Source organism: Pectinophora gossypiella, chromosome 15, assembly GCF_024362695.1.
Source record: "Pectinophora gossypiella chromosome 15, ilPecGoss1.1, whole genome shotgun sequence".
Taxonomy (NCBI): Eukaryota; Metazoa; Arthropoda; class Insecta; order Lepidoptera; family Gelechiidae; genus Pectinophora; species Pectinophora gossypiella.
Window position 1 is genome coordinate 1841641 of NC_065418.1, and position 20003 is coordinate 1861643.

Genomic DNA, 20003 nt, shown 5'->3' on the forward strand with positions numbered 1-20003 from the left:
ATAAAGAAACCTTGATTTCTTTCAAATAATTTCATTCCGGGTATAAATTGGGACCACAAACTTTGACCTGGATTGAAACTAACTCTTTCTTTCTTTTCTTCGTCTTTTGCGTGGTTTTGTTAACAAAACATCACACACATCCAAATGTAATTTTTCAAAAAGTCGCTTACGTATTTTTCATTATAAAGCGACGACAGTACTTAATGCATTAAAGTTCTGGAACGCACGCGCACCCTTACACATTTTGTCGCAAATAAAAATACTTTGAAATTGCATTTTAGTACGCCCGTAAACCGTTACTACTCACAAATCTATTAAAATAAACCTACCCCCAAATCTGTAGCTCAAATCGATTCTATTCACTAATTACTGGTTTACAAAACATTACAATATAAGACTACGGGACTAGAATTTGATAATCATAGGCTTTACAGAAGTTAATACGACGTTTGAAAATAACTTTACTTACCATGTCGTCATACTTACTTTCTACTTTCACTGCTAAAACTGTGGTTTAAGAAATAGCCTGACACGTTGGGGAGGCGTCTACTAATGCTAAATTTGTGGCAGTCTTCATAATCACTCAGTTAGGATCCTGCGCCGCTTGGCAGCTACCTTATCGCTTCCTACGTCCCGGACGATTCACGGACCCGTTATGTACTACACTAATTAATTTAATACTTATTATATTCTATTGGACTGACTTGAAGCCTTAAAAATTACGGATTAAAGCTCACTCTAGACATTGTCGGCCTTAAAACAAAAATAATCTAATTTGCCGTCGCTGTAACTTGAGATTTCCAAAACGAGGCCTGACCTGAGCCAAAAATAATATAAGTAAACTAATGGCAAAAAAACAATAACAGGAGCCATAAACCCAAGGTAAGATAAACAAATAAAACTTATTTCTGGGTTCACTACACAACATGCAATAGGAAGCGGTGTACAGACGACCTGCCACACAATACACACAAATTAATAATATGTACATGTTAACTACTGCCACAAATAATATTATGCATGTTACTTATATTATGTAAGTAAATAAGGACACGACAGGGATTAAATCGTATATAGAAATAAAATAGAAAAATATACAATAAATTCTATTTAAACATGAAATTTATTAAAGATAAAAAACATACAATGTTTGTTTTACACAAAATAAAATACCTGGAGGGTAAGGCAACCCAGGCTCACGACTAGCGAGGCGGGCGCCCCAGGGCATACATAGTGCGACAGGTCCATACATAGTCCATAATATAATACCATACAATAAGATAGAGTGGTACACATATACGATACGTCAAGCCAACTAAACTCACAGATAGTCATGTCGCGCTCGCCAATATAAAACTATGTTAAAATTGTTAAATCTTACAAAAATACTTATAAGACTAATCTGAAATGCACATAGAGGATCTCGCGTCTCGACTACAAAAATATTCTGAGATTGGAATGAAATCTTTCTTTTAAGCTTTCGGCCCGGAACCAACACAACGAGACGGCGTCTACAACGTCCGTACACACCCTAATTATTTCTCTTCTGAGTCTTAAAGCTAACCGATAGAACCTGTCCGTTGAGCGTGTAGCCATTGAGCGCTTGGATAGCCATCGCGGCCTCATCATAATCGCGCATGTTCACAAATGCAAAACCTTTATTTTTCTTTGTCTCGGGATCTTTGATCACTTTTATAGAATCAATGGCACCATAAGGGCCGAAGAGCTGCCACAGCGCCAACTCCTCCGTGTCCTCCCCAATGTTGTATACATACACTGTGGTCTGGTGCGGCGCAGGCTGTGCACCGAGCAGCGGCACGGGGCTGGCGGGCGCGCCCAGCAGCGGCAGCGGCGAGTGGTTGGTGGCCGCCATCGGGTTGAAGCGCTGCGTGCCCTTGTTGATGAACGGCAGCGCCTTGCCAGGCGACGGCAGCAGTGGCGGCGGTGACGCCTGCGGGAAGCCGGCCGCGAAGGCTGCGGGCCGCGCACCGAACGCCGCCGACAGGTTGGTGCCGTTGAAGGCGGTCGGCGGCGTGCCGTTGAACACCGCCGCGCCGTTGTACGCGGCCAGCGGCGCCGCGCCCACGGGAACGCGCGGCGTCGGCCGTGGCGGGTTCTTGTTCGAGTTGGGTTTGTTGGCGAACTTTACAACGATGGCGCCGGCGCCGGGTATCGGCGACGAGCCGTTCATGTTCTTGATGGCCTCCTCGGCCTGCCCGCGCTGCTCGAAACACACGAAGCCTATGCCCTGCGAGACTCTGCTGTTAGTTATGACACCGAATTGACCGAATAGGTTGTTGAGTCGCTCGAGCGTCATGTCCGGGGGCAGGTTGCTGATGTACAGGTTAGATTCTGTGTCGGGCTTGTGGCTGACCTTGTTTTCAGGGTTTAGGAGCGCGAATGATACCTTGAGCGTCTTGCCTTGCATGAGCAGCCCGTTGAAGGCGGCCCGCGCCTTCTCTGCGTCCTCGTGCTTCTCATACTCGACGAAGCCGTAGCCGCGGTTAGCGATCAGCTTGCAGCTCTCGATCTTGCCCATCGCCGAGAACAGCGCGTACATCATATCGCGCGTCATCAACTCGGGGATGTAGTTGACCATGAGTTTGGTAGGTGACACATTGGAATTGGCGTCGCCGCCGCCATTCTCCACCATCATTTCGTTTATCATTGTTCTTTTATTGCAAAAACTACACTACGAAAACAAAATACTAATAAAACTCACACTATTCTTTGATTATTTCATTTGCGACATGGAACTTGAACAAAGAACGAACACAAAAAACCTAGTCACACGAAAACGCCAGCAACGCCGGTTCACAAGTTCATGTTGTTTTTGGAGAAATGTTACCAGTTCAGAACAGATTCATGAAAACAAATCAGTGACCTTGTGAAGGAAATAACTATTTGCTGAATTGACTTCTTCACTAATTGCCTTATTTAGTATTTTATATCAAATTCTTGAATTTAAAAAAATATTTCAATTATTGTTCGTACGCGTGGCATAATTTTATTTTTACCACGAAAAAACTAAAACTGTCTATGGTTCGAAATCAACTACTTTTGGCATGTTAGGTTGCCCATTCACGTTCTGTGTAACGTTTTTAACCCTTTACAGCATGTTTCTTTTCTGTTTTTAAAAATGTATATATTATGGTAAAACAACATAAAATATTATATTTATAGAAAATTGCAGAACCTATTTGGCACATTTATGACATAGTCTGCATCTTGGCCATATATGAAACGTCCATCATAAGTAGTATTTGATTGACTTTTTACAAGTGGCATTTTCTATAGACCATAATGATTTTCTTTTCACAAGAATGTTTTATTTAAAAAATTTCGTTCTGTGCTGTTTGTAACCAGTCAGCACTTTATTTAAAAAATATATTTAATATTTTTTATCATGAGGTTTAGAACTAGTTACAATCAGGTCAGTTTAGATAATAGTTTTAGTATATGGTGTAGCCGTGTAGCGAGCGTTCAAGCGTGGCAGGCGATTCATTTAAGGTTTTTTTCATTTAGTCGATAAACAGAGTTAGATGATTCGACTACCATCCAAAAATAACTTACATAGTGCGTGTTGCCAATGAAATACACAGCCGCCGGCGCGCGCTCCTGTACATCTTAATGTGCCCTTATTGGGAAGGCAAGCGAAGTAAATCGAGCTCGCATAAAGCTCGTTCGGGTGCAGTGCGGAGGGTGTCCCTTTTACACGTATTAATGTTTATTCTATGCCACTACTGAAACGCATTTATTAAAAAAAATCAAAACTATTACTACTGATTACGGATTCTTCACAAGGAATAGTCGTCTTATGCTTAGGCCGCTTTATCCCGCGTAGCAATGCGGCCGTGCAAACCACCAGAAACCACTAAAACTGAGCGGTCTCTCGAACCACCAGAATTTCACTAGATAAAATACATACATACATACATAAACTCACGCCTACTTCCCACCGGGGTAAGCAGAGACTATAGAATCACTAGACAACCCAAAGCCGAATCAGTGCAATCAGATCGTGGGATGTTTTTCCCCCTCTTTAGCGCCGCGTCGTAGGTAAAGACGTGCTAGAGACAGGGTAAATTATTCAATTATTATTAATAATGATTCCTTAATAATATACCATATAATTTGCACTTAGCAACTGGATCACCAGTGCTTTCGACTATTTGCAACCAATCCCTTAAAACTGGGTCACGTAACCAACAATCACGAAACTTTTGGGTGTACTGTGGCTTAGGCATCTTGATCTTACTCAATCTGAAACTTATTGTATGTATTATGTACTAATAAATAAACTATATTGGTTCTTTCGCTCAAGTAACTCATAAACCATATTCGGTTGTGTTAGTGGTTAAATTCGTCACTTACCGCTAACTGGAAGGACTCTAATCCACTAAAAAATCCACTAGCCACTAAAACTAATATTTTTCGCCGAACCACATGTCTAAACCACCAGATCTAGTGGAAAATCCACTAAGTTGGCAACACTGGTTATGTATAGAGGCTTGCTATTTTTTGTAATGACAACACCATATATTTGATAAAAAAATGAACTGTCCATTCATTTCATTCATAAAATATAGTTTTCAATCATTTCATTCCCCAATATGTCAGTGTCAGTAGTACTGTCAGTCAGCTGGCTGTTTATAAAATATTAGTTTTAGACAAAAATACGCGAATATCCTTATAAACAATTTAAATTCTGCGGGCATCTAATTATATTATTGTACAGTCATGTTTTTGACTAATGTTTTATTCAAGAAAGCGAAAAGCAAGTAAGTTCCTCCGAAAATAACCTTTACATTTTATTATTAGTGGTCTACCGTTTTTGAGAATTATGTTTATTTTTACAGACTTATAATGGTATTGATGGAGAGTGCGGTATCGGGACACAAATTTATGGCTATAAGAGAAAGGCTAGGGGACAAACTGGAGCTGTTAAGATTTGATCCTTATAGTAAGTATACATAACCTATAAAATCACTATAAACAGACGCGCTATGACCGAAGCGCTCGTGACATCTATCAGGGTGGTAAAAGCCATAAGAGTTCAGAAGAAATCTTATAGCTACATTTGGTTATAGTGACTGGCTACCAGCTCTGTGTGGCGCATTACATTTTAAAGTAATTTAAGCACTACAAACCCAAAATCTTAAACCTGACTAAACTTATAAATGAATTAGTTTCTAAATTATTATTTTTTTTCCACTCTAAGTGGGGTCGGCACAAGTAGTCCTCTACCATTCATTTCAGTCAGTCGTCATCTCACACATCCTTTACACAATCCATCCACACTTTCTTGGATCTTCCCCTACCCCTAAATCCATCCACATTAATACTCATAACTTCCTTCATTTTAATTTAGATCTCATACATTTCACTACTAAGTATTATTATATCTTTGGTCCGTAATATTTTGTGTAGTGTGGATTGAAACAAAAAAGTATTCGGTCAGTTTTCTCAAATTCCTCTCCCCTCTCTTCTTCCACAGTTCCTAGTTTCTCTAGTTGGTCTCTTTTTCCATTCCTTAATTTATTATATTATATACATTTAAATATATATTTTTTCCTCTATTTCAGTACAACAGGAGAGTTTGTACAGAGAAAGGAAGAAAATCAGAAGCATAAAATCATAGACAGATTCACCAAATATTATTTTATTGATGTAAATAGTAAAACATAGAACATTAAACAATAGTGAATAAACAAATCTTTGGATACACTGTGTTTCACTTCAAGTAACATGGATTGACGTCAGGAATTAATTACCTTTAAAATGGAGCAGAGCAGATGGATAATATATTTAATTGTGATAGGATTATACTAATTTATGATATGACACTTTATCATTAAAAAAATATGGTGCCCTACTGAAAAATAATTACTTAAAAACTAGATTAACTGAATAGTAAGTAATTTATGTTTTAAAATTCAGGGCTTAAAAAAGCAAATACAGAAAGCCATTTCCGAAAGAAAAGTTTTAACAATTTTAATCAACACATCTGCTCTGCGCTTACATCAAACATTTATAATATATTAAACACTGTAAACTCCACATATTTTTGGTATTTTTTAAAATTATTTTCAGTAAATTTGAAAAGTCAAGTAATTCTCATACTATAAATATGTGTAACATGTATATTGCCAATGTAAGTACAATGATTGTTACTCGAAATACCTACATGATGTGCCTTCCACCCCTGCAAAGTGCCTTATTAGACATTTTAAGTGCTAAAAGTGCCAAAGAAATAAAACAAATACTATCAAATTAATATCAACCACCAAATTTTTAAACCACTAGATAATATTCGTAAATTTTTTGTATATAATTTCTAATTACAAATTTCCAAGAAGTCATAAAACTTAGTTTACGCACCCAATAGGCCAAAATCGTCATTAACAATATTTTCTCACGTTATCACAATTCCAACATTCAGTAGGTATTTTTTTTATAAATACTACATGAAACACTTATAATATTCTCACTATAATTTTTAGAACACGAATTGTAAATGTTTGGCACCTCACTATAGTAAAAGATTCAAGTGTTTTACATAATATAATGACGTGTCAAAATGTACTCTTCGAGTAGATCCAAATATAAATTTTCTAAATTCCTTTAATTATTACTATTAAAATATAATATAATTATCTCTAACAATTAACAAAAAAATTAACATTTGCAGAAACAAAAACTTTAAGGCGATTTTTGGATTGTAAAGTACCTAAGTGAAATGTATTTTACAATATTTTGATAAAAAATGACATACACACAGCTTATAGCTAAAGGCACTTGGTGCCGAATTTTCGAGATTTATAACATTAAAGATGTTTTTTGTTGTAATGAAGAAAATGGGGAAAGGGTGATAAATGCTGCTATACCAATCTTTTTTATTTTAAATAAGTACTTAATTTTAAAAGGAGTAAAAGGTTTTTCAGGATTTATAACTCAAAAGGGGCCCGAAGAGACCTTTTGACCGAGTTTTTTGGGTGACCGGGAATTAAAAACTCTCGGCATGTTATGGGAGTAAGCTACAGACGCCGCAAAAGATCGCGAGGAGTGGAAATCTGTTTTTCGAGCCTTACATCCCAACAGGATTTTCAAAAAAATATCAATGTAGATTATTGTAAATTCAAATTCAAAAATATCTTTATTCAGTAGGTAACATAGTTACACTTTGAATCGTCAATTTTACATAACGAACGTCTCATCCGCCTAAAACTACTGCAGCTTCTCACAACCTGTATAGCCGGGGAAAAGAAGCTGCAAGAAAAACCTCGGCACAGGGCCCTAGACGTTCTTTAAAAAAATAAAAATAAACATAAAACATAAAATATTGGTATACAATTGAGTAATTTAGCTGCCTAATATCAGTTCTCAGACAGTTAATCCCATGCATTCATATCTTCTAAATAATCACTAACTTTATAATAACCTTTTTTGTAAAGTTTTTGTTTAACTACTGTCTTAAAACAGTTGAAAGGCAAATTCTGAATGTCAATGGGAATCTTATTGTAAAAACGTATACATTGCCCCTTAAAAGATTTAGTAATCTTATGTAATCGACTGACTTGTAAAGCAAGTTTATTTTTATTCCTGGTATTAACAATGTGCCGATCGCTATTTTTTGCAAATAATCCTATATGTTTTTTTGCATATATTAAGTTTTCAAAGATATATTGTGATGCCAAAGTTAAAATATTAATTTCTTTAAATTTATTTCTAAGTGACATCTTGGGTCCCAATTTGTAAATCGCCCGAATGGCTCGCTTTTGCAGAACAAAAATGCTGTTCATATCTGCAGCATGACCCCACAGCAAGATGCCGTACGACATTAGACTGTGGAAGTAGGCAAAATAAACTAATCGCGCGGTTTCTACATCGGTTATTAAACGAATTTTTTTGACCGCGAATGCTGCTGAGCTGAGCCTTTTGGACAACTTATCAATATGAGGACTCCATTGCAACTTAGCGTCCAAAGTAATTCCCAAAAATACAGCAGTATCCGTGAGGTCCAATTCCTTATTTTTTACAATAATAGAATCGAGGGGCCTACTAACATTCGATAACGTAAAATAAACATATTTTGTTTTATTTTCATTAAGTAGCAGGTTGTTTACAGTAAACCAATCCACTACCTCTGAAATGGCGTTGTTTACATCGTCAAAGGAATCTTGTCGTCTCTTTACTTTAAAAAGTAAGGAGGTATCATCTGCAAACAGCACCACCTCATGTTTTACAAGACTAGGTAGGTCGTTTATGTAAACTAGGAATAGAAATGGACCTAGAATTGAGCCCTGCGGGACGCCTATAGTGACGTTAGATCCACACGATCTGCAGCCATGCACATCAACCCTCTGAACGCGGCCACTAAGGTATGACTCCAAAAGAGCGATGGCATTATCAGTTATTCCATAGTGACGAAGTTTCGCGATCAAGATATCATGACAAACGCAATCGAAGGCTTTGGAAAGGTCGCAAAAGACACCAATAGCATCTTTGGACTCCTCCCAAGCCTGAAAAACATGATTTATTAACTCAACACCAGCATCGGTTGTTGAGCGACCCTTTGTGAAACCAAATTGTTTATTAGACATTAAATTGTTTAAATTGAAATGTTGAAGTAATTGCAGTAATAAAATTTTTTCAAATATTTTACTAAGCGTGGGTAGTATAGATATTGGTCTAAAATTAGTAGGGTCAGAAGTACTACCAGCTTTAAACAATGGAATGACTTTACTGTGCTTCATTAAATCTGGAAACACACCATTGTCTACACATTTATTAAATATACATGATAGATAGGGAGCTATGCAATCAATCACGGAGTTAATGACTTTAACAGAGAGACCATGAAGATCTGCAGTCTTTTTGATTTCTAAAGATTTAAAAGCTCTTAAGACGTCCCTAGGACTCACGTGTGTAAATGTTAGTTTATCTACTTTGGACGTATCTATGTGCTCCCTTACAAGTGATTGAGCGAGTGCAGGAGATGACTTCAAGTCCTTGGTAGTCGAAAATGGAATGTCAGTAAAGAATTTTTCAAAAGCTTCAGCAACTTGCTTATCATTTGTGAGTAGTTTACCGTCAATTTGTAATTGATACTCGAGATCGCGTGCTTTGACTTTCCCAGTTTCGCTATTAATAACTTTCCAAGTCATTTTAATAATATCTGAGCTACCTTTAATTTTACTGCTAACAAACATTGCCTTCGCGGTAACGCAAACACGTTTGAAAACTTTTGAATACTGTTTTACATAGTCGTGAAAAGCTACGCTATGATTGTATGTTCTTTCTTCGTAAAGTTCATACAACCTGTTTCTACTCTTATAAATTCCTACCGTCGCCCAGTCACTAAAAATTGGTGTGTCTGCTTTCTTAATTGTTTTTGCCTTAAATACTTTATTAAATTCCGATTTTGTTAGATTAAATAGGGAGTTATATAACAAATTTGGGTCATCACAGTAAGGAAGTTCTGGTAATTTGTTTGACATATTATCTTTGAATTGTTCTAAACGACTACTTGATATGGGATTGCATGTAACATCCTTTTTCAGTGAGCGGTCAACAAATAAGTTGAAAGATATTTGTTGACCACAGTGATCTGACTTTAATTTATTAATTATTAATTTATCACAAGGTTCTAAGTTACTAAAAATATTATCGATACATTTCGCGGACTGTGACGTGATTCGGGTTGGTTCTGAAAAAAGATTTACAAGATTATAACACAGAAATAAAGATTTGAATGTAGTACTTAATGAGCAATTTTCCAGAATATCAATATTAAAATCACCGCAGACGATAACATGTTTGCTTTTATTACATAATTTGCATAAAGCTTCATCAATAACTTTCTCAAATAGATCATAAGATGAAGCGGGGGGTCTGTATACGCTCAATACAATAAGCCGGCTGAGTTCAATACAGGCTAGCTCAACAGTTCGCTCAACTGAGAGACTTACAATATCCGTTCGTTCCTTATATTTTAAACAATTACGTACTAATATTAATGAACCGCCACGGATAGCCGTCTCCCTGCTGTACGAGCTGGCAACCTGGTGATTATTGAAGCAAACGAACTCATGTTTTTTTAGCCAATGTTCAGTTACGCACATAATATCAACACAATTACTGTTTAAAAAAAAGTTCAATTTCAAGTTCCTTGCCCAATATTCCTTGTATGTTTTGGTGTACCAGGTTGATTACATTTGTATTTTTCTTATTGCATTTTATATTTAATATGTCCTCATTTAACTTACTACAGCCAAAGTTTTTCTCTGTTGTCATTAAATTTAATTTAAATTACAAATGTCAGAAATAAAAATAGGCTGCTCAATAGGAGCAGACGCGTTAAAAGCCAACGAATTGGCTGATTCTAATGTAAAAAAAAAGGATAGCGACTTCGCTATTTGTCTTTTGTAAAAGTTAGATAGATAGTAATATCTACCTTTGGTCAAATAAAAATTCCTAACATAGGAATTCGTATCAATGAACTGAAATTTATTATAATAATCGCATACTAAAGTATGCAATGTCAGGTTTAGATCATGCCTAAACTTATTTTCGGAATTAAGCTGACTTTGGCTGAAAGGCAATGCAAACAAAATCACTTGTTCTACATTCGGTAGGCTGTTAAGTAAGGAAATATAATGGGAAAGTAGTTCTTTGTTCGCGTTACCTCTCCTACCGGCCAAGATTATGATTGTACTATTTTTCGAGAATTTATAAGAAATTATTCTTTTTAAAATGTCTAAATAGGAGGCACCCGGCATACAATTATTAATTACTGCCCGCCTCAAGAAATGGCTAAGTTGTAAACCCATTGTTTTGCCAATTTCGTCACTAAACATAATAATATTTTGCGCTTTGTTTACCGGCTCGGGCGCCGCCTGCCCGGTCGCCGACGAGAAGGACGTATTATTGTCATTAACAATTGGTGTGAGGAGCAAGTCCTGCGCCGCCGGTACCAGCTGATGGGCCGGCGCGGGCGCGGACAGCGGGGAGGACTCGGAAACACGAGCAGGCCGCTCAGTCTGCGAGGATGAATGATTGCAACTATACTGACGATTAATTAGTGAATCGAAGCGTTCCGCGTTGTGAAAACTCAAATTCACCAACTTATCAGCGGCCAGCTCGTGCTTTCGAATAGTTTTCTGAGCTACTTCGTAGTCCAGTGTCATATTTTCTAAGGATTTTGTCAGTTTTTTTATCTGTGCCTGGAGCTGATCAATTTCACACTCATATTTTTTTGTTTGGTTTTCTAACGTTACGGTACAAGTATTAATTTCGTTCAATAGATGTTGCCCCGTATTAAACAAGTGGTGGTGTGAAGTTGATGCTTGTGGTGAGTCACAAGTGAGGTTACTCTTTGAACACAACACCTCGTGAGATGGGGTGGCGGCAGGGACCAAGTCAGGTGAGTCTGTGATCAGCTCGTCAAACAGCGATTGTGTCCGAGACGTTTTAGAAGTACTGTCCGCGAGTTCAAAGTCCGATATTTGTTTATGCGCGTCGCGCAGCTCGCGTTCCAGAACAACGGTGCGCTTGAGGGCGGTCTCAAACTCATCGCAGCTCCGGTCAAACACATGCACCGTTCTTTGTAGCTGGTCATTTTGGTCTTCCACATCATTTAAACGCTGATGTAAAGCCGCCATCTCACTCTTTAATTGTTTATTTTGTTCTAGTATGACTAATACCTCCTTCTCGCTATCCTCTCTCTCTGATAGTAGCTGCTCACATAACGCTTTAGAATTCTTAAGTTCTAGTAAAGTTAGCTTTAATTGATCTTCTAGCTTACGAGCTGCCACACTGCGAGTAGTCATAGAAGACATAGTACTCATAGTGTTTTAGAGGCAACAAAAAGAAAAGAAAACGTGTCAGTGAGAAGCCACCAAAGAAAGAGTGGTAGTTACTTACAATTTTGATAATCGTTATTCTTTAATAAGTATTTAAAATGCACTATAGATTCCGAAAAGATTACGCACTTTTGAGTTTGTAACGGTTTAACTGACACAAAGACACTTATCACAATTTAAACGCCTTTTAGCACTTATAACCACACAAATTTATACAATATTGTTAAAATATGATAAGAATATTATGACGAAATTGGTTTTTTATGAATTTATATACGATAAATTAATTTAAATAATTAAAAACTACGAGAGCTAATTTGTTTACAACTTAACCGTAGGGTTGCCAGAGCAAAAATGTAGATAGATGCCTTTCACCTGTGAAGCTTCGATTGGCTGTGAAAAGGATAGATTTGTGGTCAACTGACACCCAGTATTGGAGTAATGATTTCTTCAAATAGCACACAATAGTTACCGAGGGGTATCAGTAGACATTTTCTGTAAAGTTGTAGACATTTCAAACATTGTAAAAATTGAAATAGCAGCAATTTTATGTCTAAATGATATCATAGGTACGTATTGTTTTCTTGATACTTTCTGTAAATTAAACATAACCTAAACATTGTATGTAATGTACCTACTAAAGGAAATGATTTCAATACTGTTACCATTTGTTGTTGATAACTTAAAGGAACATTTCTCATCATAATAATATAATAATTATTATAAATCCACGAATAAAATTGACTAGAATAATATTTGAAGTACTTAGCCTAAATACTTATGTGAAAAGAAATAATTAAAGTGAATTATAAAATGCGTACGATACAATTTGTGGTACGAAATATTCCAGATTATAAAGATTTTTGAACTTAATTGTAGATTACACTGCTGATAAAATGTGTATGTTAATAACATACTTAATCAAAAATATTTTTTTATTAAGTATATTATTTGTTTTATTGGGGGTCTAAATAACATTTACAGAAAATTTTAAAATTGCACAAGTATTCAAAGGATACCATTCAGGCTTCATGTAATGTGGGGCCTACAGTAAAAAGTGCCGGCTAAAAATAAAACCGCCCGGCACTTTTCACTTTGGATCCGAAATATTCACCTTTGTTTAAATTACAGTAAAAATACGCATAATGTTATTTATTTTTTACTGTGCCTGGCTAGGCTACATAGTCATTATAGTCTATAGACAGTTTAATTATTTTCCTTATATTACCTACCCAAGTTGACCAATTTCGTAATGTAAACGCAATTTAAATTTTTTTAAGGGCAGGTGGTGGTGTGGTTCTTAGAGATTATCTTAGACTTTTAATAAGTTACGATCTTAAAGGAATATATTACAGATAGATTTAGTTGGTCCTCTATATATATAGAAAGTACAAAAATAACATGGAATGACAACATTCTCAGAGTGAAAATAATTATAATAAGATGTGTCTGAAGTATTTTATACTAATTTAATAATTGATTACTACATAATTGAAATTTGTTAAATGAAGATTATTTTTCTTTTGCCTCTACACTAAAAAAATTATGATATTTTTTCTTATAACACTTTTTTTTATAAAATTTTATTATTTTGAGATAAATAGATTTTATGGTAATATCGATGGTATAGTCTGGCTAGCGAAAGTTGGCAAGACGAATGGCGGGAATTAGAAAAAAAATGGCAGATAACACTATGCACTGCCCAAGTGGAGTTGATAGCTACTATTTAAACAATTATCATTAGCATCTAATGTTAACTCAAAAGTCCTCATACAGTTTCGAGTTATGCAGCTGCTTGGCACGAAGCGAAAATACATAGGTACACTTTGTTTATTGAATACTCCGATATAATGACACTATCGCGAATGTTTTCCGAGTAACTTAATGCGATCATTAACTACAAAACACAACTTCGTATTAATTATTAAAACACATAATAACGGGTTCTTACCGCGTTTAAAATAGGGATATGAGACTCCCGATATTTCGACACTGTTGCAAGTGCCATGATCACGGGATGACTGATGAGATTAGAGTGGAGTAGCTAGATCCATAATTTTCTACGGGCAGACATATCTGTGGAATCGTATGGAACCATCTGAACTTGCACCAAACTCACTAAGACAAACTGCACTCACTGTGTCCTCTCGTTTTGTCACCACATCATATCGGGAGTCTCATATCCCTATTTTAAAGGTAAGAACCCGTTATTATGTGTTTATGATAATAACCGCGTAAACTTAAAACAAAATTCGTATTAAGTAATTATTTAGATTGCAATGAAGAAAGCAACCATGTCGTGCAAGTTCCCGCCAAAAAGCTCCTGTCATCGTTTTATTTGAACAGCCTTCGCTAGCGAGATTCTATTACAATTATTCATTAAGTCATGGGTCAAAATTACAGATTCTTTTTTTTATTTAACGTGGGCACACTATAAGGTTTAAGGGCCTGTTTACACTGCAGACTTTTGATCGGCCTTGTGTAAGTATAATGCAACTTAGTATCAGAGTTAAACAGGCCGCATTGAGACAATTCATCTAAAAAGCAATATTGCAATTTGACAGATTAAACAAAGTTTGCGCATATAAATATAAGTGCGCAATGACAACAAATCTCAAATAGAAACGTTGCTTTTTTATATAAATTACTTCAATGTGACCTTTTTAGACCTCTCAGTAGTAGGATTTAATATTCGGCCGACCAAACGTTTCCAACAATGATTTCAATTATTTGGCATGTGGTTGTGAACCTCTAGTATTCTATACAAATCTATTAAAAGTTTGTTACGTTGCTATATTTTATAGCATCAACTTTCATGTGTTAATGTCACAGCCCGTATTAATAATTTAATTTGATATTTATTAGATGCTGTTTACGAGCTATGACTTTGTTTGATTTCGTAAGTTTATCTTAGAAATCATTAGACCTACCTACTTTTTTATTTGTTAAACTAATTCAGAGGGCACATAATCTACAATATTTATCGTTTATAATATATCTACATATTCGAAAAGGCCAAAAATCGATTTATATCTCTTCTTTTAATTTTCTTTTGCTATCTATTCGTTATTGTGTCAATATGTAACGCGAATATTAATTAATAATTATGAAGTATACATTTATTTGATAGAAAATTATGAAAATACGTGCGATTATTATACTGGTTCTAAATATTTCAATTAGTACATTTTATAGTAGGTAGTGTCGAACTCCTATTAATGTATTGGTAAAAATATTTTCTAACACTTTTTTGGTGAAAACATTTTAAATAAGTTGTACTTGTTTTATAAATGGAGATAAAACTCTTGAAATGTTAAACACATCATTATGTGCTAGCTTGAATAATACACTTCTCATCAAAAAAATCGAAACACTTCCGTTTTCATTGTTTCTGTCCGAATTTAACACAAAAAAGAATTCATACGATGAAAAAAAATACATAAATGTATAGCTGGCAGTTTGGCCATTACAGTAATAAGCGAAAATTCTAAATTCAAAATTAGAATTTCATTTGTTTATCTTATAAACGAAATGAATCACTGTTTTGAGACAAATGTGTGTTTAGGGTTGGAGTACATTTAGCGTTTAAAAACTAAAAATTGGCGCCTATCCTTAAACTTTTTGTTTTTTATTTCAATACTGTGACTTTGGGACGTCTGAAAAAAGGTTTTTTTTCTAAAACGTATGGATACTTCGCCCGCAGAAGCCGCCCAAGTTGTGGCATTGCTGGATTCTGGCCTTAGTCAGCGTGTTGTGGCTGCAAGACTGCATCTAAGCCTGTCATCTGTTCATAGAGTCTATAAACGTTATCGGGAGACTGGTTTGTTCACGCGCCGTTCAGGATCTGGCAGGAATCGGGTCACTTCTGAGAGAGATGATCGATTTATTGTAACAACTTCTTTAAGAAATCGACGCCTTAACGCTTTTCAACTGCAGCAGCGGCTTCGTGTTGTACGAAGGGTGGCTGTAAGTGACTCTACAATTAGAAGAAGGTTGAAGGATCGTGGACTGGTACCGCATAAGCCAGCAAATGGGCCGAAATTAACTGCAGACCATCGAAGAGCGCGCCTTAACTTTGCACGTGAGCACCTAAATTGGTCATACCTACAGTGGAGCAAAGTTCTCTTTTCTGATGAGTGTAAAATTATGCTGTATGGTAACGACGGAAGGAACAAGGTCTACAGAAGAGACGGAGAACGCTATGCACAATGCTGCATTGAAGAAAAGGTCAGCTATGGTGGCGGTTCGTGGACGGTTTGGGGAGGAATCAGCGCCGACGGTAAGACAGAGCTTGCTTTCGTGTCTGGGCCACGTCTGCCTGCACTAAACTGTCATCAGTACGTCGAAGAGTGTCTCGAGCCTCATGTGATGCCCTATGCACATTTTATTGGCAACGGATTCATATTCATGCACGACAATGCTAGGGCTCACACCGCGGGCGTCGTACGAGATTATCTTAACGAAGTCGATATCTCTATTATGGAATGGCCAGCAAGAAGCCCGGACATGAATCCCATTGAACATCTGTGGGATGAATTAAAGAGACGAATTCGAGCAAGAGATCCTGCCCCAGAAACACTTAGCCAGCTGCAAGATGCAATCCAAGAGGAATGGGACAATATACCACAGCATGTGATCGTGACACTCATCCGATCGATGAAGAACCGTATGGAAGCAGTAATTAGAGCTCGGGGAGGGAATACAAGTTATTAAATAAACGTTTTTTAGCTTTTTTTTTCATTTACGTGTGTTGTTTTATCCATTTCCTTTATACTCCATACGGAATAAAAATGACTCATTTAACAAAATACGAAACCTATGAAAAATTCATTTAAATTTAGAACATTAACATTAAGATTTGATAAGCTCATATTACTCACTATTAAACGACATTTAACATTTATTCCTAAATGTACACATTTTTCTGATAATCCTGACAAAACGTAAACTTGCAAGGTGTTTCGATTTTTTTGATGAGAAGTGTATTCTAAACGGAATAGTGAACAAGGTTGGTGTTCTGTCTATATAGCGTTTTTTATAAGAAAGTAAGGGTCTAGTCAACTTTATGTTGCACTCTATCCCATACACTTTGTGGTGGATTTGCCCTAAGGTCCAGTAGGCCATGGTCTAGGGCGGGAATCGTCACAAAAAAATCTGTCCGTTTTTCACAGGATCCGCTTATCTAACCTCAAGATTTGACAGGTCAGTTTTTTACAAAAGCGACTGCCTGTCTGACCTTCCAACCCGCGAAGGGAAAACCACCCCAATACAAGTTAGGTCACATACCTTCACCGCTGAGAACGGTAAAAAAAAACTGATGATAACATAAAAAAAGTCCCTAAATATTACATTGCATATTAAAGGTTCGCGCACATTATGGCGAGCCACACTGCGCACCGCATCATGTAACAATTTGAATCGATTTCGATAAAAGTTTGCATACACAGACATAACAGCCTCCATGGTATTGTGGTTAGACCATTGGGCTCACAATATGGACAAGGACTTTGTCAAAATCACTTTGTAAAACTATCCTTTACCTAGAACATTGCAGGCTGAATTACCTGATTGTCCGAAAATTAAAATGATTCCGTGCTTCGGTTCGCACGTTATATCTTCACACATACATGCACATGGCATTGCATGTTACTACATACCCTGGGACCTGGGTTGGCCTAGACTAGAATCCGCCACTTCATACTCTGTAGTGTTCTATCCTGAGAATGTGGTTAAAGATATAACACGGTGTTAGTGACATCGTAACGAAAACTATGAGGGATGATTCGGACCATGATTTTGAGTTTATATCAAGTAGTATTTTCTGACGCAATAGTATGGAACTTAAAACAATTTAAAAACGCAACAATTTGCATTTTCCGATAGGAAATTCCACTTGATATTAACCCAGAATCATGGTGTGAATCATCCCTCAAAGTTTTCGTTACGATGTCACTAACCACTTGTATGTTTTTAAAAACAAATGTGTAATATTAAATAGGTGTCTAATCTACTAATTACTACATTGTTGGCACGTTACGTTCGCCTTTTTTATTGGGTATCACTCCTTATTCTGATACCTATTATAATTTAATGTACTTTTAAATATTCTTATTTGCTATTAACTTAGTTTTACTGTTGTAATATCGGGATACTTGTTATAATTGTCATTGTAGTTTAAAACCATTTAGTAATATGCGATGAAAACTGTAGAAATTTTATTAAGAGCCTATGCACATTTGCAGATTTTTGATCGGCAATCGAAAATCTTTAGTGTGTGCGAGTTTTAATGCTGATTAATAATTTGCTACATTACCAATGTTGGCACTAAACATTAGCATCTTTTATTCTTTTTGCAGGCTAATGTGGATGTTATGTCCATTACTTATGTGATCATTATTGAGACAAATATACAGGGTGTTAGTGACATCGTAACGAATACTGAAGAGGATGATTCAGACCATGGTTCTGAGTTAATATCAAGTGTAATTTTCCGTCGTCCCCTCAGTATTCTGTACGGTGTCACTTACACCCTATATAGTATAGTATTCAAAGAACATCATTCCCGTTTTGCTCCATGCCGGGCCCACAGTCAAAGTGCCTTTTGCTTTTTCCAAGAAATACTTTATGTATTAGTCATGTGTAAATAATTGAGATTTTCACAGTTGTATTAAATAGATTTAGTGTCATGGTAAAAAAATCTGCTTACATTATTCTGCCCGGCACTTTTTCACTTTGGGCCCATAATTTAATGATGTCCTATAAGTGAAGTTATTAAATGCTTATTTAAGGCATCGTCATTCATAAATATTATAGTCCGATTTTATTTTTAAGACTATTAGGAATAAAATGGGTATAGACTAAACTTAGACTTAACATCGACATATGCCCGGAAAAAACGATGTGTTCCGGAAAAACCACGGAACAGTTTGGTGTCCGGAAACTCGTAGTAGCGGAATTAATTGTAGTAAGTATACACCGTTACACGGCGAATCGTATTTAATCAATAAAGTGTAGTTCTTCGAACACTGGAAGTCAATATATAAATACATAACTGGATATTTGAAAAAGGAAGACCTAAGCGATTCGTTTTTTTTTATTAACGGTACATAATGAGATTGAATATTGGTGTTCGAAAATCTACCCTAAAGCCTATAGAGATATTTTAGAATGTTATTTTTTTTTTAATATACTTAGCAACCTCTGTTTAATGTCGTGATGGTATACAAAAATACATTATGAGCGTTTTCGCACTACACCCGATTCTTATTCAATTCGAGTCCGTCAAATGATTCGAAGTGCTTGTTGAACTATTCGTATGGTAACTCACGGACTACATCCGATATCCGTCATTCGATAACGTAACATAAGATAAGCTCACAACTATATCCCAATTGGCTATTTGACATTTTAAAAATTACAATTGCTTAAAATATTTTATTTTCTCAGTGAAAAAACATATTTTTCTTCACTATTTTAAATTTCGCGCTAAAATCGTCGGTCACATGACATTTTTCCCAGTGACGTCACAGTTCAACAAACAAAGAAAGAACAGTATCACTTGAAACCTGACAGATAGATTTGTTTATTCTGTGAAATGTGACGTCACACGAAGCTCAATCATGGCCGCCCGTGTTTCTGGTTTTGTAATAAGTACACAGATAAAAAAAACGTATTATTCTTGTTTTGTAAAAATAAAATATTGAACAATGATCTTAATAAAAACGAACTATTGGATAATTATCGTTAAATGATGAACTACCATATCTGATGTATTTTATATTTTATTGATACAACTGTCAGGTAGCCAATTAGTAAATAGTTGGACAAACAAACAAACAGTTGGACAGGTACATCGCATGATTAACTAGCCTACATCTTACCGAGATTTTTGTTAGACCAACGTAATAGGTAAAACTGTTAATGAAAACTATTTTTTTTTTGCATTCGATATCTTTAGGTAATTAATGGTGGCCGTATGTTGGCAATTTCAAAAAAGGAACGTCACGTCACTTTTTATGAGAAAAACGTTTTGGCGGGTGTTCCGTCTGGGACTACGAAGAAAAAAACAAGTGAAGACGATTATTGTCGAGAGAAGCGAAAACTGAAAGACTAGTTGCTGTATTCTTTTGTATTAATATT

At 36.0% G+C, this 20003-nt stretch overlaps 2 protein-coding genes across 2 annotated transcripts; one reads left to right on the forward strand and one right to left on the reverse strand.

Annotated features, from left to right (window-relative positions):
- Positions 1-1104: 1104 nt before the first annotated feature.
- On the reverse strand, positions 1105-3025 carry LOC126373161 (ELAV-like protein 1). The gene has a single exon (XM_050019192.1). The coding sequence runs from the start codon at positions 2666-2668 to the stop codon at positions 1532-1534; it is 1137 nt and encodes a 378-aa protein (XP_049875149.1). The 5' UTR covers positions 2669-3025; the 3' UTR covers positions 1105-1531.
- Positions 3026-4601: 1576 nt separating this feature from the next.
- LOC126373243 (39S ribosomal protein L33, mitochondrial) lies at positions 4602-5725 on the forward strand. The gene is made up of 3 exons (XM_050019305.1): positions 4602-4781; positions 4860-4963; positions 5586-5725. The coding sequence occupies exons 1-3, from the start codon at positions 4741-4743 to the stop codon at positions 5639-5641; spliced, it is 201 nt and encodes a 66-aa protein (XP_049875262.1). The 5' UTR covers positions 4602-4740; the 3' UTR covers positions 5642-5725.
- The last annotated feature ends 14278 nt before the right edge of the window (positions 5726-20003 follow it).

Excerpts from the sequence above, each read along its gene's own strand:
- LOC126373161 (XM_050019192.1), bottom strand. The coding sequence starts at position 2,668 with ATGATAAACGAAATGATGGTGGAGAATGGCGGCGGCGACGCCAATTCC.
- LOC126373243 (XM_050019305.1), top strand. The coding sequence starts at position 4,741 with ATGTTTTTGACTAATGTTTTATTCAAGAAAGCGAAAAGCAA. Across the intron at positions 4,782-4,859 it reads TTCAAGAAAGCGAAAAGCAA|ACTTATAATGGTATTGATGG; the intron begins GTAAGTTCCTCC and ends TTATTTTTACAG. Across the intron at positions 4,964-5,585 it reads GTTAAGATTTGATCCTTATA|TACAACAGGAGAGTTTGTAC; the intron begins GTAAGTATACAT and ends CCTCTATTTCAG.